This window comes from Aythya marila, assembly GCF_965140915.1.
Source record: "Aythya marila genome assembly, chromosome: 30".
In the NCBI taxonomy this organism is placed as follows: domain Eukaryota; kingdom Metazoa; phylum Chordata; class Aves; order Anseriformes; family Anatidae; genus Aythya; species Aythya marila.
The window spans coordinates 1,745,009-1,766,750 of NC_139071.1; the positions used below are offsets into that span (position 1 = coordinate 1,745,009).

The window sequence follows — 21,742 nt, forward strand, 5'->3', positions numbered from 1 at the left end:
GACATTTTCAAGACAATTAAGCTGATATTGACAAAGTAGTAAGGCCATAGCTATTTAACTACAGTAAAGCATTGATTAAGTCACTTATTTGCTACTGATCTGCCACAGTATCATCTTTCTCTTCTGGTTAATAGAGTGGGTTACATTTTTTTTTTTTTAAAACCTACTGCTAAAACTGCACCATCATACTGTGCCAAGCTAACTTTTTTTTTTTTAAAAAAAAAAAAAAACAAAGCAGGAATGTAAGATACTATAAAACTAACTTAATTTTAGAAATTAAAAGAAATTTTGCACTTTTAATTTTACTATCACATGCAGATAATTACTCCTCTTTTCACTCCCCAGCAGAAATACAAGAGAGTGGCCCAATCTTCTCCATGCACAATAATTTGGAAAAGAACTTAACTGGGGAAGTATACTTCTGTAGCTAACAAAAAATCAACAATTCTGAAAACAAGTCACAACAGTTCATGAAATTGAAACTTACATGTGATTTGCACCTTCTGGTATTTAATATCAGCAGAGTAGGAAAATGTGTGTTTACATCATGTGGTAAGCTACCAAGAAGGAACCACTGAGAACTGTTATTTATCATTTCAAGTGCGCTCTGAACACTGTTGTTGAACAAGGGGCAGTTTCAACTCTGCTGCTGATGTGATACAACCCAAGTGAAACCAACGAGCTGCCCCCAGCAGTCAATCTGGCTCCCAAGTGATCTTTTTCTCCCTGTTTTCCCCAGTCAGAACAGGCAAACTTCATGGGGAGAGACACAACAGCTTGCCCCAGTACGTTACAGGGATGAGAATTTAGCAGCTAGCCCAAGTTAAATGTTTGCCATGCAATACGAGTACTGCAGGAGAACTTGCACACAGAACTATGGTTTTCACAGCCTTCATATTTACTTGGTTATTCCCCCCGACACACAAAGAATTACAAATTAAAAAAACAGTAAGTTGCAAAGGGGGGGGGGGGGGAAGGAGGGGAATGCTAATGTTAAATCCTTGCACACAGGTATTAAATAAATAATTATGAGTGCCCTAATTTGATAAAAGTTTGAATATGCTGGAAAAAGCCAACAGGTTTACAGACTTATTTGCATACACTGTACAAAAGCCATATTCTGCTGCTGGAAAATGCACACCCAGGTCATACAAAGCATCCTTTCCACGGTCAAGTTTTTCCAATTACCGTTCAAGAAAGACTGAACTGCAGTTAATCCTTTTCCACATGTAGGAAAACGAAACAAGTTACATTTCACAATTGTTAAAAAAAAATAATTCTATCTTTCAGCACTACAAGGTTATCATATGCACTGCACTGAAAGCGGACGCCTACACGGGTCACAGTTAGCATGCCACCTTTTCCACGGAGGCCAGAGATCAACATCTGCAAAAGCCTCTTCCCAAGGAACTTCCTCGCAAACAGCAACCAGCTGAAGGCAGCTGTTAGCATCCCAAAACATATTTGACTTCGCAACGACAGTGCACATCTATCTAAACATCTGTGACTATCATATTTTTTTTTTCCAGTTTGACTGCAGTAATTGTTTATAGCCTTTAAACTGATTAAAAATTAACTCTGAAATTCACTGCATTTCAGAACTTTAACATCTCAAAACACTTAAAACTTCTCTATCATTCCAACAAATGTAGCATTATTGAAATAAACGGAGAAGGGTTCTGTAAGCATCCCTAAACTGTAGATGTGATCAACTTTTTTTTTTTTAATTTTTTATTTTTACTAAATTAAAAAAAAACCTTCCAAACCTAGTACAGGTAGTCTAAAAGTGAGTAATGATTTTGGTTGTTTTTTGCTTTTTTTTTTTAATATATGTATATATATATATATAACATGCCTAGAAATGAACAGTTAACTGCATAAATACATTATATTGTGTTATGAATCAAATCAAAGCAATTGCCAAGCTGAATAATAAGTTAGAGAAATGACAACTCTGGCTTTATATATATATTTATAAAAATAGATATGAGTGTTCTCAAAGCAGTTGATAGAGAATGCCTACTGAGTAAGAAGTCGCCAAGGGTTATCTGGCTAAGAAATCAGAAAATGAAAATTTTCACAGTTATTTTAACTGCCACTTACATTCATTCTAATGGCAACACTAGCATATATTACTAAGATGTTTACGGTATATATCACAATTGAGTTTTCCAGTGTTCACAACTTACGACTTTAAATTTGTACACTTGCTATTCACTAAAAAAAACAGAAAAGAAAAGGAAAAAAAAGGTGTGATTCTTACTGCTGGAAGCTACTTTTCCCTAACACTTTATACAGAACTTTGAACCCTGGCATGCTGATTTTGGCAGATTAATGCACTGAATTTTCCTATTTCAGTCATTATGGTAATCACCTTTAAACTTAACCACTTACTACACAATAGTGTTGCAAATTTAGTCAGCATAAAGCTAGGCAAGATGCTACCTTTCAAGTAGCTTCTCTGAACACGAGGGTTTTTGTTTAACTCTTTACCTTTAGTTCCATTTTGAACAGTTAAAAGGAAGTCAGTTGTTACTGTATCAGCTGTAAACAATGAGCTCCCAGTACACAAACCCTGATTTCTAACATACAGCATCCAATACCCTACTCCAGAACACAAAGATAGGTCAGGAACAACTATTCAAAACCAGACCTCAGTTTAAGCCTGGTGGGGTGCACAGGGCTCTGTGCCCAGAGCCCCCATCCCCACAAGAGAATTCCATGTCTGCAGCTGGAATCCCAGGCTCTTCACCTGTCAAGCTAACATCGTGTACTGTGTAGCTGTCCATCAATCCTACACTGGGCCTGCCTCTGGAAAACATACCAAGATACCACAAAAGCCTGCGTTAGAGATTAGAGAAAGTAACAAGCAAGAAAACAAACGAACAAACAAAAACCCTATAAAGTTGCCCTCAAAAGGAGGCGAGGAAAATGGCAAATGAATAACTCTGACATGCTCCCTTCTGCCTCCTTCCAAGTGCGGATACAAGACAATTTTTGCTGTCCATGTGCTCTGATCTACAATCCAGTCTCCTGTAAAAAATATAGTTTAAAAAGCTTGCTGAATGAGTTACTAGTAAGGTCAAGAGACTATACTCCAAGCTGGAAACACAAAGTTTACTACAGTAGTACATTCAGTTTTTTTATCATCAGTGACTAAGTGATGACAACAGTATCTGGCTGCACTCATTCAACTCACACGCTGACCAAGCACCTCAGCTGCAGATGTGCTCTGCAATGCAAGGCCATTATGGCAGACGCATCATCCTACAAGCCAAGTGTTAAATAGGTTAAAAAAAACTTCTAATTTTACAGAAACGCTCATTTTTCAAAAATAATAATCTCTTATCCTTTTCCTCCTACACCGAGGGACATGTTAATTTGTCAATTCATATTCTCTCACTTTGTCAAAATGCTAGTTTCACAACCCCAAAACTGATTTCAAGCAGGAAACCCTCTGCAAATTAAAAACAAAAATACAAAAATTATAATCTCTATATTTATATTGATTGGAATCCTCCAGCATTTGTGAAATCACTTTCAGAGATGAATTTTGGGACCCTCCACAACTTCTCCATACAAGCCACACTCCAGTTCAGTATTCCCCTTCACGAATACTTCTTTCTCACAGTCTCCTTTGCTGCTTATTAGTCCACAGCTCAAATTAAATAGAGAGAAATTGGCTGGACAGCGTTACTTTGGTGACCGAGGTGGCACATACTGCTCCTTGCCGATACGTCGCGGTGCTCCCTGAGGCGATGATCTGCGTCCAAATTGGCGCCTCTGTTCCCTGATTTTCCCAGCAGCTCCCCGGGGAGGCCCGTTGCCTCGGAACCCCGAATAATCCTTCATTCGACCTTCGACCTTGTCGTGAGGCTTCTCCAAAGCCTTCTCAGGTGTACCATTTTCTTCATTTTTGGCAGGGGGAACTATGTTGGTGCGAAGTTCCCTAAGAGGCTGAACAGGAACTGGAGGAGGTTCCTTTGGGGGCTTCTGGCAGACTTCAGCATAACTTAGCTTGCGTGGCTCCTTTGGGACCAAGGGAGAAAAGCAAGGTTTACATACCAGAATACCCACACTGAGGTCTTCCACACTATTCCAAGACCACATACGGGGAGTGATTAAGCCCCAGCTGCGGCCAACTGCACAAAAGAGCTCCCAGGTGCTACATCTGCATGCCTGAGTGAAAACTCCCCAAGTTGTCCACTCAGCCCCTGCTCTGGACCTTACCTGCATCAACACAGCAGGAGCTGCACTTGCATTAGTAGAAGGTGAAGTGGTATTTGTCCTTGGTGGCTTTGGAGCACTGACAGGACAGACAGACACGGATGGAGAAGTGTGGCTCGTAACATCTTTCTGAACAGACACTTCTTCCGGTTTGCTGTCTGGCTGAACTGTGCTGTTAAGTCAAGAACAAGTTAACGTTTAAGACTATTAACACAGAAATCAATGTTTGAGGAGATCTCTTCCATCTCTGAAGCCACAACTGCAGTTTTTGCAGAACAGAAAGGTTCAGCTTCTATTGCCATGATTTGTTATTTTTATCTAGTGGCATCTAGAGAAGCTACCTACCACAAATAAAGAAGGAAGGACAGACATCGCTGCCACCTTGCAGGACTCCAGCTACAGTCTTAAGTCAGAACACTCAAGTTTTAATACTCAGTTTAAATAAACAGCATACCTTAACACCACAGCTTCACTCTGACCTGATGAACTCGCACTTGTCACGGGCTGTTGGACAGTGCTGTGCGTCTGTTCTTCCTGAGCAGGAGTCGGACAGCTAGACAACAACTCTTTGCTTTCCTGTACAGAAAAAATAAGTTGCAAAATATGGAAAAAAAAATAGCAGACGCACTTAAATTGCTCTTCATGACAGTACAAGAAAAGTGGGATATTTCCAAAGGCTGTCAATTATAGGAATTCTACTTCTGGAGCACCGGCTCTAAACTTCAACAGCCAAGAGTCTTCATTCGCCTGCTTCATGCCAAAACAGTACTGAGTTTACAGTAGTTAACTAGAGATGCTTCAGGAAGCCAAGGAAATCCAAAAACAGAAAGGCAGAAAATGCACTTAATGTACAAACTTAAAGCTGTACATCAGAATAATTTAACCCAAACAATTCTTTCAGCAGGGGAGAAGGGAGACACAGCATATCCATACTTTTGTTTGCATGCCAGAGAAGAGCAGGTACCTTTTCTTTGCAGATTCCTTTAACAATGTCAGACATCCTGCTCTCCAGCACAGGCTCTCCCGGTATTTTTGCTGTGCTGCCAGGCAAAGGTGGGAAATTTGATGCTAGCAAGTCAAACTTTGGTGTTGGAGTCTTTGTTTCTGCTGAAGGCTGAGGTCTCTAGAGAAAGAAAATGTTAACAAAGACATGATGTAGCACTGATAGTACTGAAAGCAAGCGTTGGTGAGTTTTCTAGAAACACTGTATGCCCACACCATCAAAAATTTAAGGACTATGCCATTCCTTCAATAAATGCAAAGCCAATGCACTGCACTTCACAAAACTCCTTGCAATAAGGAAGTGGAACTTACCGAGATCCGGTCATCTTCCCGTCTTCTTCGACCTCTGAAAATGTTCCTCCTGTAAAGGCAAAACCAAGTCATTAAGAGCATTCATCTAGCTCAAGCACACAGCTGCACAAAAGGGACCCTGTGGCAGTGGGATTCGCAGCAGCCTACTGATGTTTCTCAAGACACAGTGCCGGGCTGTTCTCCATCTTCAGGAGGTCAAAGCTCTTATACGGCTGGAACACAGCCAACATGAGAAACAATTGCTCTTTTCTCTCCCCACGGAGGAGGTACCCTAAGCATTGTATCTCAACAAGCACAGTGACAATTAGACTGCAATATTATAGAATAGTATTCTGTAACTTCATAGAAATAAACTTATCCACCTCATTTCTCACTTCTCTACCTTGGTCTCTTAGTTTTTAAGCGTCTTAAATCTGAATTAAGTGACAAAAGATTAAAAACAGTTGATCTTAGAGCGTTTAGGAGCATCAAACTCCTAAACTGAGGATTTGATTATTATTTACACCAAGAAAATTCCTGACTTTAATTCATCAACTGTTTTTATACAGGAGACTAATCAGTTATTCTGAAATAATTACACCTTACTATCTTCTTTAAGATATTTGTCAGAACTAACAGGCATGCAGCCAAGCAGGAAACATTCATGCTCACAGTTCAGTATTTATCATGCTCCGTGTATTTAGATGTCACTTTTCCCCGGTGACTGTTTACAGCAATATATACTGTGCTAATGGTTGATGATCCTTGGTTCAAAGTCATTTCGGCCTCCACCACCGTGTCCCAACCGCATCGTTGGGTCACAGCAGATAAGCAAACAGAGATCTTTACCTGCCCCTGCCAATGCCATAATCTCCATTCTGCTCTATCTGCGCGGTAGGAGAATCCTTCTGGGAATAGCCTTGGTCTTGGTGCCCAGTTAACGTGCTGTTATGGCGCTCCATAACAAAATTCCTGGAGTTGGTTCTGTTCAGTGGTCCGTCCCCCATTGACACGGTACTGGCAGCAGCTGGACCCTCCACGGCATGTTCGGAGCTGTTTGATGATCGGAAGTGAGGCTTCACACTGCAGGACACACGGACAAGAGGCTCTGCAGTCCAGAGTTTAAAGAACAAGAGGCAAAACTACCACCAACTACAGTTTGTAGCTGACAAGAAAGGAGAGGTTAGCACATACTGGAACTTCACCAGACAAGTCTTGGTTCCTGAACTTTCCTAACACTTAAGGAAGAACAGAACGTGTTCTTCCTTACCTTCATCTACGCCTTTCATTCTAGTTCTCTCGCAACCTCCCTTCCTGTCAAGCACTGCCAGTACAAGAAAACACAGAGATCACTGCCTGACAGAGACCAAAGGCCACAGAACAAGGGGAAGCACAAGAGCCAGAATAACCCAAACCTGGACCTGCAGCATGGGCACAGGGCTCTGGAAAGTGAGCTGGAGAACAAAGCCAAGCCTGAGGAACAAAACTTACTTCACAACAAGCAAAAAAATGAACTGAAACAAGAAGCTGGGAGCAGTCAATGGCTGAAACAGGGTGAAGAAGACAGGGCAGATAAGGATAGGGTAACTGCAAGCCCACATCCCCAAGGGCTTGAAAGGATTTTAGCCCCACTGCCTTGTTACCAAACACCCACAGGACTGACTTTGCAGTTTATGCTAACTCAAACCTTTTACCCAGTTATTGACTATTCAGCATCAAAGCTGTATTCCCTTTGAACTGTGCATGCTCAGTGTTACTACTCGTTAAAGCTCACGGTCCTATGCAGAGAATTACCCAGAAAAACTCCGACCTACCAGAAAGCAGAACAAAACCCATCTTCTAATATCCCAATTCTGAGTGTTCAAATCCATCTCCTTTGCCAAAGACAATTTAAACTAGCTTTTAGATGGCTGGACATAAAATTATCAACAGTAGCACTGTAGGTTTTGTCACAAAACCCAGCCTTCCTTTCCCACAAGGATGTTGCAACAAATCAGGGCAAAATAAATATAACCAGCTTAAACAAATGTTTTGCTACCGACAAAAATCCAATATTTAACTAGTGACTGTCTGTATGACAAAACAAATGAAGCTTAATGAACCAGGGCAGAAACCTAAAAGCAGCAGCTGAACGAGCGTCTCTGAATGAACTCTTCTGCAGTTCCAGAGACGACACACTGAACAAAGATTAATTTATACTTGGCACCTTTAAACTGCAGTAAGAACCAGTTTCTAAGCCCCAATAAGGGCAAGTTTTCTACCAGCAACAAGCACAGGAAAGAGGAGGTAAACCAACTAAATTCTCCCATTTTGTTCAGCTCACTCTTAAAATTGAAAGGGTTCTCAGGTCTTTGTTCAGCCCTCAGATCTCATAATCTTACCCGTCACTGAGAAGGCCACAATCTTATCTGGGCAGAAGAGCAAAGCAGAAAAGACAAGGAAAGATAAGAAGGAAAAAAAAAGAGCAGAGAGAAAGAGAGAGATGATGTCAAAGAGCAAAAAGAAGGAAAAGCATGAAGTGCAGGCTGCCCAGACAACCGACTGTTGGACCTGTTCTCTCTTAGCGCGATACTTGATCATCACTGGGCCAGACCTTCAGGGCTGTGCATCGCTGTTATTTTGGCAGTGCCCTGCCTGCAGAGGAGTCCTGCTGAAGCATAATCCCTGTCTGCTTCTAGAACATGAAGGTTTATTACTGCAAAAGCAGAGCTTTGGATGAGCACAAGAGTTGAGCAAGATTAATAGGGAAGATAAGACAACCAAGACAAACCAGCAGAACCTGTACGTGCTTGACCCTGAAGCCGTAACTTCCCAATAACTGAAGTTTTAAAAATGGAAATCTTAAAAAAATAAAGTCTTAAAATAACCCGATGAGTTTTAAGAAAAGCTTTAAACAGCGGTGATCTACAGGAAGGCAGTGAATGTGTGGGCATGTCAAGACATTAATCTTCAGGCACGTACAACTTTTGTACATATTCAGGATCGATCCATACATGTGAAGAGTTCTACAAGTTTTAAGTTTGGACACAGTTTAAGTAAAAAGAAAAACTTTAAGAATATCTTAGTTGGGAGCTGCACAGCTGTAACAGAATCAGATGCCTCTTCTCCTAAGTAGTCATACTACCAGCCTCAGAGCCTGTATTAAGACACCGCTGAGTCACCACAGACCAAGTTTCCAAGTTTATCTTCTGCCAGCTGCCACAAACCTTAACTGCATCACAAAAGCATTTATGGAACTGGCAGTTGTCAACCCATTTCTCAAACAGTACACAAAACAATTCCTGTGCTACCAGCCCTTATGCTGAATACAGTAAAAGAGCTTGCAAATAAAACAATTTCCACCCACACAAACAGATTACTACCCTATTGTATTTACAGAGCACTGTTCCAGCAAATACAAAGCTGTTTCCTCCACCCCAATGTTTATATCTGAGCTGAGTCCTTACAGTTGTCAGGAAAGATGGGGATAAAGCAAATAAATTACAAGTAACAGACTCAGCAGCAAGCAGTTTTAGCGTAAGCAGACAGGGCATGCAACTCTCGGCTGCATAAAATGAATGGCTCTCTACACGACTAATCACACAACAGGAAAAGCTTATGTTTGTGCTGCAGGAGTTTATAATCTGCGTATAACAAACATAATTAGAAGTATTACCTTAAGAGGAAGTTATTTATTTGTCTGCAGAAATTCCTCCAAGACTTTTGCAGGAATTACCTCTGCTCTCACCAGCACGTACGTCTGGTATCTTAGGATCTTAAACTGCCACCTTTATTTTTATTTTATTGTATAAATCAAGTTGAACGTCACACATATTTAATAAAATATTTAACCATATCAATATGAGGCACTGTACAAGTGCAAAGAACACTTCAGGATCTCAGAGAGTTCTCAGAGAGCACACAACTGACACAGCTAGCTTACCGATTTCTATGGAATGGGCGACCTATACTCAGAGAAGCAGCATTTGTTTTATATGATCCTGGTGTATTAAAGCCATTCACAAATCCACCGTTAGGAAAGGGGGCCTGCAACAGACAGAACAGTTTCAATGGCTGAATTTAAAAGAAAAACATTTGCAAATACACGAGATCAGTTTCAGCAGTTATTCAGCTAGTCTGTGTGTACTTTTATGCTGGGCTACTTTACCTACTATGTTTTAATCTTATTACTAAAGAGAAAACCCCACCAGATAAACAGCCTGCAGATCTACTTCAGTGCCAGTCCTCTGGTTCCTGACAGAGCTACAAAGCTCCTCTGGTAACACCAGCCACTGGCTAATAGAATTGCACAACAAACTTCGACAACAGTAGCCAGCCAACAGAGAGACCTACAGCCTATTTAACAGGTTTTATCATGTCCCTGACATAATTTATCATAAAACTGAGGAATCTGACCAGAAAACCTGTACACTCCGCAGCTGAGAAGCCCACACTGATTTGTTATCCCATTTATTACTGGTGCTTTGGGCTAGCTCCCCTTGTTTTCAGCAAGTAGCAGCTGTTACTTACCAGTGGTGTTTCAAAGTAAGGTGCAGGACTTGGAGACCATGTTTGAGGCACAATGCTGTAAATAGAGTACTGCTGAGGACTATATACAGGCTGCATAAACAGTGGTGAGGCAAACTGTGCTTGTGTTTGAACTGGCTGAGTATAAACACTGGAATCTACTACCCGGTAACCATTCTTAGCAAAAAACGTGTTGATGGCTTTTATCCTTGCCTGTAAGATATCAATTCACATCACAGGCATTAGAAGGGAGAAAAGAAGAAGCAGAACATGAAATCTTTACTGCCTACTACTGAAACTGTAACAGAAGGGATGTAAGGGGAAGTAGGTTGGTTACTGCTTACAAATAAGAACTAGTAAAAATCAATGCAGATTACATTCTTAGAATGTGCTAAAAGGAAGGATACATATGCTACTTTAGCTAGAGAATCTCTGAAGTTTAAAATAACACAGCTTTCCATGGCAGTAATTGTCCAGACTCCAACTTTGACTGCTCTCGCAGTACAACCAGCTGGCTTCAGCCTTATTTGTAGAGCAGCTAACAAACCAGAGACTCAGGATGGCAAGAATCCCTCTCCTGAGCTCTGCAGACCCAGATTCTTGGGCAAGCAGAGAAGGGAAGATGAAACAAGAATATATTTCACACCTCCTGGGAAGCAGCACTGCGAATAACCAGCAGTCACTGAATGGTAATTTTTCAAAGCTACTCTTGACCTCATTCCAGTTAATAGCCTACAGAGCAAGTGTTACGAACTATCTAAGCCACAGTTAATTCTTTACCTCCCCACTCCCATAAACACACACTATCACTTCAACAAACAGTATGTTATTCTGAAATCTCATGTGAAACAGCCTTACCATTATTGGCTTGCCCTGAAAGGTTTTCACTTCTTCCCTTAAGTATTTAAATGCCTGCACAAAAAAAAAGAAAAAGATTAACATTAGAATATCTTTATAAAACTCTACTGCTTAAAGGACTTCATATGATTTAACATGAAATACTAGCAACATGCTTCCCTGTTAAATAACTAACACTTCAAATTCAGGATACTAGACAGTAGTTATAGCTGGTGAGTATAGAGGCAAGAAGATGAGAGTTATAACCCTAATTTCTCAGCTTTTTTCTTACTAACTAGAATTTGCCAACAGCCCCTTAAAATAACAAAGGGGGTGGTGAAGAAATCAGTAAATAAAACAAACAAGCCTTTTAGCTACAGGCAGCACACATGCTTCTCTTGAGCAAGGCAAGTACCAATAACAAAATAGAGATGTCATTAAGAGCCGAAGGCCGCCTACCTGTTGGGCATCCGTATCCGACTGGAATGTAACGTACCAGTTGTTGTTGTGAGCAAACTCACAGCTTATTACTTTGGGGCAGTTTTCGTTTTTAAACAGAGCCTTAACCTCCTAGGGAAGAGAAAAAGGCAGGCAGTTAAGGGGATGTAGCTCAAGCTCTAAGCTGTAAGATGAACAATAAGCCAACAAAACTTTGAACTCCAGCTCCTCAGCAGCAAGTTTCTCTTGACCAGGAATGCTCTTTGATTCTCTTCAACAGGTATGCAGAACAGCAAGATGTCCTCTACCAGTTTATGAACTAAGTAATACAAACCCAGCCTGCTGAGCTCCCCAAATAAAATGTAGCAGGCACAGCTGGTTAAAAGAGTAGAACTGGTGATACTTCCATATGAAAGAAGTAACAAAAAAAATCAGATGATCAAGACAGGCTTCTAGACAATGATTCTAAGGAGTATTTCTAAACCAAGGCAACTTGACAGCTTTGCAACAATCAACCAGATTTTACATACAGGGCAAATCAGCTGTTCAGCATTTGCATTAAAAGAACTAATTAAAAATGCTAGTAGACAAATACCCTGTGTTACAACTTTAAAAAACAAAGAACAAAAATCATTCCGTTAGCCAAATATCAGTAGGAATTTTATTATCCTCCCTTCTACGAACATAATGAGCTCAGCTCATATTGGGCCACAATGAATGAGAAATGTGTGTTTTTAATAACATACCTTGCTGCCAAAACAACCATCTGACTTCAAGTAAAGTTATTGCTGTGACAAAAATTCAGCCTGAATTCCACACTATGCCCTGGACTGATTTTATTTCTGGATCTAAAAAGAGACCAGTGCAAACTTCATTCCAGAAAAGCCCAGCTAGCTCAATTTTCAATTGAGGTTTTCTTAAAAGCATTTTTATGTATTAGAAAATAATAGGGAGGGGCAGCAGCAACTATTTTTTGTTATTGTTTGGCTTTCTCAATAGTGCATCCAGGCAGAGAAAAATACTTATGTGGTTTAAAAGAAAAGTATCAGAGTTTAATTAAATAACAGTTGACCTTCTAAGCAACACTTTCTGTTGAGGTTTGAAGCACTGCTGAAGATCCCTTCCAAAAACATCAACAGGCTTTTGTTTCTTACCTCTATAGGTGTCGTTTCAGGGATCTCACGGAGGATGATGATACATCGTTTGTGGTTTGGTCTTACTTTCTCCCCTGTCTCATCCACTTGTACCATAGGAGAAGCTAAAATCAAAATACAAAAATTGGTTTAATATTGAACACTGTACATAGCAAAGTAAATTCTCAGCAATACTAGACTTAATTACTTACAGTAATTAGTAAGTTTCACAGTGAACAGAAGAGCAGGCTTACTCCCCCCCAAAAGAACACTTTCATTGCTAACAGTATCCTAGAGTGGTCTCTAACTGGAACAGACTCAGGAAGTTCAGTATAAAGCATAACCACAATTCAGGAGCCTGGAACAGCCACTTCTATACAAACATTCTTTGCTAGGTTCTCTTCACTATCTACCCAAAAAATATGCCATAACCAGCTAAGAGACTAGCCCATTTTTTATTTAAAGTAAGGATGGATTCTTTGTTTTACTAGTACAGACACCAAACAACCAAACTTACATCTCAAAACTTCAAGAATAAGGTCCATATCAGTTGTCAGCTTCTTAATACCTTCCATGTTAGCAATTGTCCATATTGGAACAAACTGATCGCTGTCCATTTGAGACATCAAGTAGAGGTCCTTTGAAAGATTCTCACTAAAAAGACATACATTATCTGCTTCACAAAAATCCCAAACTTTACTTACTGAAGCCTAAAAACAACAGGGTAACCACAGGCTTAAATATTCACTAATGCTATTCACAGCCACTCTAGCCAAAACATACTCAGATTTTCGCTCCTGGAAGAATTTCATGCAGATGAACAGAAAACATAATTTAAAAAAGAAGAAAATCATAGTGTTCTGCACGTCACTTTGTCTTAAAATCCTTTCTGCAGACATCTCTGGTAACACAGGCCAGATTCTCATTAGATGACAGGGACACGTGGACAGGACTAAAACATGCCACAGGGTTTCTGAAGGATTTCAGCAAATCTTGTTTCATATCATGAGCAACTCCTTTCACTCATAGTTAACGTTTTTATGATAACATGTATCAAGCCAAAAAATGGAAATATTTACTAAGTGTTTTAATAAAGGGTTCACACAAAGGGGTCATTAACTGTACCGTGAGAAGCAGAATTCAAGTTGTTTTCTCAAGCATTCTCTAATGTCTTCTGTGGACACAGCAGAGCTGCCTTCACCTGAAATTTATCACACTCACCATCAGATCTTAGTTTCACATTAAGAATACAATGAAAGAATGCATTTCATTGTACAACAAAAGTATGAATTCTTCTGGATAATAAGGAGAGGAAAAGGTCATCTGAGACTTGCCTAAAGACAGCTATACTACCCCTTCCACACTGTATCATTCCTGTCAAAATGATTCGGACCCCGTGGGCTTCACCTGCGTGGCCAAGTGTGATAGCTGACTTGGATTTCCTCAAAAATGTCTAAGCTTCCATTCCAAATTTCTAAGTGCAGCAGACATCACAAGATTACAGATTCTTACTTGAATACTCACCGGACACTTCATAGATTTGGTATCCAAGATCTTCAGTTGCTAAGACAATCCCATTTGCAGCCGCTTCATCAACTCCTGTGCCATTTCTTGTAGCTTCACAAGGCGTGGAATACATCACTTCATATTGCTTGCAGCTATCCTCCGAAATCTCTATGTTACCTGCTAAAAGAACGTATCATCATCATCAGATCTACTACAAGGTTGAGCCTACTTCTATTTGAAAGTGCCAACAATCAAACAAATACTCAATGCTGTACCCAAAAGGTCTAGATCTTCAATGTCCGCTTTGTAGAGGATAGCGCCTCCTACCTCTCTATTTTCAGAAAGATCTGGATTGCACTTGGGTCTCTGGGCTAAGTAAATAACAGGATCGTGAAACTGCAAGATCCCCAAAAGTGGGGATGATTTAAAATACAGGCTTTCTGCCTCGAGTTTAATATATTGAAAGTTCTTAAAAACTTTGAAAAAGTGCTTTGCACTACTGCACACCAGTTTCCAGCAAACCTTAGTGATCTAGCAGGTCTGTGAGTGGCCCTCAGAACTTACTTTCGCGTTCACTGGGTCAAGGTTCCCTCTTAGCGCGTTACATAGTCATCACCGGGCCCCTTAAACACTGGTACCCCTGCCGAAGTGTTCTGTCCAAGCAGAGCTCTGGATTCCTTCTTGAACTCCTAAACAAAACCTGAGTGGCCCAGCCTCTGATCTGTAAACAATTATTTTTCCTCTCTACTGCTTTGTCACATTTGTTTCATGATTGTTGCTACATCAGCACTAAGACCCTTGAGGACAAGAGCATTTTTCCTCGCTGAACTCAGCACTAACAGCAGAGGACGTATCGTGACAGCTCACCCTCGGGATGAGTCCCCTGAGCAGCTGCTGTGTCTTGCCACGAGTGCTCCGCGCCATTTGTTGGCGGCACAGCCTCACCGCTCCCTTGGGGTACTTCTTGCCACACTTTTGCGTTCGGGTTTAGGCCAGCACCTTTCGATGTTACCTGCTGAAGAGAGCAGAATGCTTCTGTTAGGAAAAAACAACCCGACGATGCTCTGGGAGGCAAGCCAGATGACACGGGTGAGCTTAGTGATTTCCGATACAGATCCACACCTTAAGTCCCTGACTGGCTATTAAGCACCTCTGTAATTTTTCATTAACCAAAGTGGGGAACTCCTTCATATTTTCCACGTATTTTATTTCTGCCCCATTAGAAGTGTTGCCTCCAACCTGCGACATCTGACACCATCAGTAAAGGAAGAGGCTCACTGGGAAGGGCTCTGGTAATTCATGAGCTTTTGAGACTTGACCCTCATAATCCACCACTCCCCCTTTCACCAGGGAGTGAAATTTCCCCTCCTCCAGACCCCTTCCTACACAGGAACCTTAAAAACGAACCAACAACAAAACCCAGTACGTTCCAAGGCGAAGAAACCAATGAGTTACTAAATTTAATGAGTGACAACTACCCAAACCAAGCATCGCCCACGCTACTGCAGGCGCCCTTGTGAGATTACACAAGGGTTCCCTGATTTCCCCATGACTTCACCCACACCTTGCACACAGGAGCCATGGAATGGTTTCGGTTGGAAGGATCCTTAAAGACCACCCAAACCCCCTGCCACAGGCTTGGATGCCCCCAGCAGACCAGATTGCTCACAGCCCCATCCAACCTTGCCTTGAGCACCTCCAGGGATGGGGAAAAATGTGCTACCAACTTTCTTAAGCTTGTAGTCAAGGAGATAAATGCTTTCAAAGTGCCAAGGTAAACACATGCACCATCACAGCCTGCTGGGGGGGAACAGGACCGTCTGACTGGGCAACAAGGACCACAACTAAGAGGGTAAACAGTAAGAGAAACACACAAGAAAGCACTGGACTCGTCTGTCAGCAAGCCCAGGTGAACGCTTATCTCTACAGCAAAAGATTTTGCCCTCCCGAGCCCCTTTCTGAGAGCTGCTCAGGAGCTCATTTGGGGAAGGAGTCAATAATCCAGCATCAGAGCAGAAAATAAGCGCTGTAATGGCTTTCACTCTGCTGTGACAAAACAAACTCCTGTCCCCAAGAGAAGAAAATGAGGCCTTTGCAGGAATTCTCCTTCCACCAACTCCTGACTCCCTCTCTAAGCAGCTAACGCCATCTCTTCTCAGCAGCTTCCTTCAGACCCCTGAGGACAGCCCACTCCATTCACATTTGCTTGAATTCACAAGGCAGGAGCCACTAATTCCAGCTCCTATCTCAAAATTCATAAATAAGGAAGTTTGGTATTTCAGAGTCCAGCCTGCTGGAGGCTGAAATCAAGGAGTGGCGGGCTGGCAGGCCTCAAGCCTAAAGCAGAAGGATAAGGAAGCAGTTGCAACAGCTTTATAGATAATTTCTCTGCCAAGGTCACACCTAGCTCCAAAGCTATTTGCTACAAGGACAAGCCCAAATCCAGCAACAAAAAGCCTCCAAACACCAGAGAAGTTCAAGACAGTCATGACAGAGGGCAAAACATGGATGACGCCATTTGCATGGCCTTTTTTAGCACTCAAAATCTCCCAGGTACGAAGAATTTCAACCACACCGTGACGGAGTTTTCACCCTCTTTCATGAATGCTAGCAGAAGAATACAGCTGGAAACAGAAAGAAGAACCAGCAGCAGTTCAGTGTGAAAGGACACGCACATTTCCCTTCTGATTTCTCACTGCAGTTCCCCTCCAACCAAAAGTTAGCAGAAAAGCCCGGTTACATGTTGTACCCACAAACTATCACTGGTTGCTCCTGCTCACACGAGTGCTGCATCACACAGGCACCTGCTTAAGAAAGCCACCAGATCCCATTCCCTGGGATTTTCTTTTCATCACAGGAAAAGGAGGAAAAGACAAATCCAGCAGGTCGAGTCGTTATTTCATAAAAATCAGCCTTGCCTCGCTGTCTTGTGTCTTACAGGCTGGTACCAAGCTCGAGATGGAAGGATTTGGAAGGGTTAAGTGCAATGAAGTGAAACTGAAACATTCTGGGGAGATTACTACGCTCCCAAAACGAATCAGAATTAAAAACCAAGCTTCTGAGAAGAGAGGATGACGTTACTCACTTGAGCAAGTACTGAAAGTCGCACATGTTAACGTGGAATTTCAGAGATCGCAGGTTCAAGTGACGAGCTGCAAGAAGCGGAAGACTCGGGCTGATAAAGAACTGCAGGGACCTATTAATACAGCGCCTGAAATGCACACCTGAAACACAGCGTGGGCTACTTCCTCTTTGTTCTAGAAACATTTAATCATGCTTAATGCAATTCTGCAGGGCCCGGCCCTGATGTCATGCAGCTTAACAGCAAGTCACCGTGGGCTCCGAGGAGATAAAAAGTCCCTGATTTACATAAGCTTTTTGGAAATCCACCGTGCTCCGCTCCAGGAGCGGCGCCACTCTGCTCTGCCAAGGGGCTCTTCTGCAGAGAAGGCCAAAACCCCAATTCTTGCGTATTTGACTGAGGTTAGCAAACGCCGAGGCTGTTTGATTGGCTGCAGAATGATCCTCCCAGCTGCTATCGGGAACTTTCACGGCGAGGTTAAAGCTTTACAGGGATACAAAGGTTAGGAACACTCACTGGTATCCACGAGCTGACCAAGCTGTCCTCCCTGGCTGAGCCTCGCTCCGGTTTAGGTTACTTTCAGCCAACGCGGATCAAAGATTCTCCTCCAGAAATTCCTCCAAATTGACTATCAAAGCTTCTTCCTCATCTTGACAAGGTGGCAGAGATGATTTTCCTGATTGTAACTGCATGAGTTACGTGTCACAGATTCAAATAAGCCAACCAAAGGGAAAATACTCCCTTTCTTTTACAGCTTTGCATTAATGTGAACTCAAATCATCCTGCAACCAAAATCTAAAAGTTTGAGACAAACTTCCCAGAGCAAACTGACTCTCCAAAAGGGGATCTAAGTGAAAAAAAAAAATATATATATAGTAATTTAATAAAATGGGTGGTGTGGGAATCTAAACATTTGCCAGAAGGGGAAAATAAGCGGAGGAAACACAAATAAGTCAGTGAGTCCACGGGAGGCTGGCAGAGAGGAGCCTCGTGCTGGCCAGGGGACACGACAGGTAGGGAAACCCACACCTGCAGCGGACACAGACACGTGCTGCTGCAGCTACTGCCACCTTCCCAAAGCTCACCCAGGCTGTGAAGCGAGACAAGACGAGAGCTTGATGGTGTCAAAGCAAAAGCAACGCGCCGAACTCCTTCTGATCTGGCTGCGGGGTATCCCGTAACAGTCCAGCACTCCGAGTGTCCCAGGTAACTCCCAAAACACACACAAACGGTCACAAAAAGAATTCCTTTCACTGAACGCAGCGTGGTTTCTCATCAGCCAGTACGAGCACCCCAAAACTAGGAGGATCCCTGGGGAAAGGGGTCTGTATGGAGACAGAGCCACGCTCACCTGGGTCGCTCACTCCTGGGTGAACCGTGCCAGCAAGGCTCGCTGCTCCTCCCAGCCCTGCCTTCCCCACCAAAACACATCGCTGGCAACAGCTCGGGCAGCATTTAGCCCGTCCCAAACACAGAGACTTCAGTTTTTCCCCAATAAATTACTGATATGGCCCTACTGAGTGGGAACGTGCACCGAATTGACCCAAACCTCCAGCTGGCACAGCCAGCTGCCACCAGTAATATTTTTCACTAAAACTCCTACTGCAGCTTGGTTATCAAATGCTAACAGTCCCCTTGCCCTGGCTGCGAGCGAAAACCAGCACCTACCCCAGATATTAACGCACAAAAACCAACAAAAACCAGCACCATTACCTCCCCTCGGCAAGTTTTCTGAGCTACGAGACTCTCAGGGCAGACAGAATTCCGCCCTTCATGCTGTGAAGAAATCAATTCCCAGTCAGCACGTGCATACAGCAGTTAAGCCCCAAATATAACGCTGAGGGCTCGAGTCAGTCACAGCTAATCCCTCCCAAAAGCTCGGGGCCTTCTAGATCACTCCTGTTCTGTAGGGTATTTTTCAGGCAGCCCCAAAGAAGCGGAGATAAACGCTGGTGCTTCACGCCTTTGACTACAGCATTTCCTAACACCTGGCGAAGAGCTCAAGTTCCCTGTCCTGGCAGGGAAAAGGCACCTTCAAGAAGTCACGATCGTTCCCAGAAGCTCAAAATTAAACAGTATTGACGTTCCCTGAGTGAAGATCACAGAAGTTAACTCCCGATGCTGTTGCCAGAGAAGGGAGGAGAGCAAACAAAGCGACTCAAACAAGCCATGTTTGTGTTTTTCACAGGATTCACCAAAACCCAAACATGCTGCCTGGCTCCGCAGGCCCCTGGCTCGCTTCAGCTCCCTTTGAGCTGCCCAAGCCCCCTCCACGACTGCTCCACGGCACTGAGCTGAGTTCAGAAGCTGCTCCCAGGCCTGCTGCTCAGAGCCTCAGCTCCTCTCCACCACGCTCAGCTTCAGCCTGGCTGCTCACAGCTCCTGGCTGCAGCTTGGATTAGCTCAAGAAGCTCCTCTTCCATTTAAATACTGGGAAACCAAATTCTTAAGGCTTGCCATTCTGTGCTGGGCCACCTCTGCACATCTCCTGTTGCAAAACTAAGGCAATGAGCTTAAAAAGCGCTCCGAAACCTTTTTATTTAAACGCTCTGAGCGCAGAACACGTTCGTGTGGAAAGACCCCTAGGGCAGGCCCGAGCACGCCATCCACAATCGCTCAGCTCCCCTCGGTTATTTCCCCAGCATCGCAGCAGCTGTTTGCTTCGCACGCTTTTCGGACGAGACTTACTGCAAAACTTTCAAGCAGCAGCGGCCGCCGTTCAGTTGGCGAACACCGAGGCCGCTCCTCCGGACTCCAGGGCCGATTTTTTGCTTCCCCAGATCGCCGGGAAGGCGACGGCGAAGAGCCGGGAGCAGCGGCTGCCAAACCAGGCCCGGTGCTCGCCTCGCGGCCGCAGCGCCCCGGGTGACCTCCGCGCCCGGGCACGCAGCGGCCGAGCCGGGAACCGAGCCTGGAACCGAGCCCCGCAACACTCAGGGCCCCTCCGCCTCCCCGCAGCCCTCCCCCGGCCGCCCTCAGTCGCTCTCCGAGGGCCGGGAAGGGAATTAACGGATTTAACGGGGGGCCGCGGCCGCGATTCAAGGCCTCGGAAGGGGAAAGAGCGAGGAGGGAGCCCCGGGGGGGCCGTGAGGGGAGCGGGGCCGTGAGGGGGCCGTGAGGGAACCGTGAGGGAGGCCGGGCCCAGCCCCGCCGCGCTCCCCGCAGGCCCCGCTCCCCGCCGCCGCTTCACCTTCAGGGCAGGCCGCGGGGCCGGGGCTCCCCGAAGGTCACCGCAGCGCCTCGGCGGCCCCGAAGGAACCTTCCAGAGCCCCGAGCCCCCGTTATTTCCCCCCTCCCCCCCTCCCCGGATTTGCTGTGTCAGCCCCGTCCCCTCCCCTCCCCCTCCTTCCAGCCCCCATCCTCCCCCCCCCCCTCAGCAACGTGCGCGGCCCTTCCCCGCCACATGGCCCGGCCGGGCCCGGCCTCACCTCGACGAAGAGCAGCATCGTGCCTCCCCCGCTGCCCCGGCAGCCCCTGGACCCCAGCTCCCCGCTGCCCGGCGGCGGCCGCACCAGCGGGACGGGGACACCCGGGCTCCGCCTCCGCCCGCTGCTGCCGCCGCCAGGCCCGGCCCCCTCCCGCCGCCCTCCGCCCTGCCGCCCGGCCGCCGCCTCTTCCGGGTTCAGCCGAACGCTTCCGGGCCCGCCGCTTCCGGGCCAGCCCATTCCTCTCCCCGGGGAAGGGGGGGGGGAGGGAGAGGGAGGAGGAACCAAGCGCGCCGCTAGGGGGAGCCAACCCCGCTGCCTCCCTCCCCCCCCGCGCGGGGTGGAGTGGGATGCGCCGGGGCGCTGGGCGGGAGGGGGACAAGATGGGGGCGCTGTGCCCGGGGGGGGGGGAGAAAAGGAAGAAACGGCCCCAAATTCTTGTCCCGGCTGAGTTGGGGTCTCGGCGCTCTGCTCCTCGGCCCCCTCGCCCCCCGGTTTGGCCCCCGTTTTCTTGCCTTCGCCTACCCCCGGCAGGTGGCGGTGTTGGTCAGCACGAAGGCGGCGAGGCTGCCCCAGCGCCTCAGGCGGAGCCGTTGGGGTTCCTGAGGGAGGCGTGAGGGGAATTCACCCGGTCCCACTGTCCCCAAGCACCACCGAAACATGTCCCCAAGCACCACCAAACCATGTCCCCAAGCACCACCAAACCATGTCCCCAAGCACCACCAAACCGTGTCCCCAAGCACCAACCTCTGACCTAACACTAACCAGTCCTCCACTAAACCATATCACTGAACTCTACATCTAAACGTCTTTTAAAGACCTCCAGGGATGGTGACTCCACCACTTCCCTGGGCAGCCCATCCCAATGCCCAACAACCCTTTTGGTAAAGAAGTTTTTCCTAATATCCAACCTAAACCTCCCCTGGTGCAACTTTAGCCTGTTCCCCCTTGTCCTGTCGCCCGGCACGTGGGAGAATAGACAAACCCCACCTCAATACAGCCTCCTTTAAGGTATCTATAGAGTGCGATAAGGTCTCCCCTCAGCCTCCTCCTCCAGACCAAAACCTCCTGCCTCTTGCTGTGTCTGCACCCATGGGTGATCTGCAGCATTCACCCAGGGCCACCGAGCAGGTGTTAAGGATGCAGGAGGCTCCCAAGGAGAAAATTCGTGCAAGGTCACAGCGGCAGGATCGCTCCTCGCCAGCTTGTTAGCGGGCTGCCCATCTGCCGTGCCCCTGGAACACAGCCCCAGATGGGGAAGGGGCTGGGGCGGCTGCCAGGGCTTCCACCCCTGG

General features: G+C 45.1%; 1 protein-coding gene across 4 annotated transcripts; it reads right to left on the reverse strand.

Annotated features, from left to right (window-relative positions):
- Positions 1-218: 218 nt before the first annotated feature.
- Positions 219-20,560, reverse strand: LARP4 (La ribonucleoprotein 4). 4 transcript variants are annotated; one of them, XM_082781282.1, is made up of 16 exons: positions 20,451-20,560; positions 14,808-14,955; positions 13,959-14,117; positions 13,560-13,635; positions 12,952-13,088; positions 12,456-12,559; positions 11,323-11,433; positions 10,885-10,938; positions 10,030-10,239; positions 9,443-9,546; positions 6,370-6,603; positions 5,542-5,590; positions 5,192-5,350; positions 4,682-4,803; positions 4,231-4,399; positions 219-4,029 (listed from the first exon to the last, which is right to left on the reverse strand). In XM_082781282.1, exons 1-16 carry the CDS (start codon positions 20,466-20,468, stop codon positions 3,694-3,696), a joined length of 2,190 nt encoding a protein of 729 aa, XP_082637408.1. In that variant the 5' UTR covers positions 20,469-20,560; the 3' UTR covers positions 219-3,693. The 4 variants fall into 4 exon arrangements, with proteins under 4 accessions (XP_082637408.1, XP_082637407.1, XP_082637410.1 ...); XM_082781281.1 differs by having other exon boundaries at positions 13,959-14,120; XM_082781284.1 differs by having other exon boundaries at positions 14,808-14,952; positions 20,451-20,549.
- Between the last annotated feature and the right edge of the window lie 1,182 nt (positions 20,561-21,742).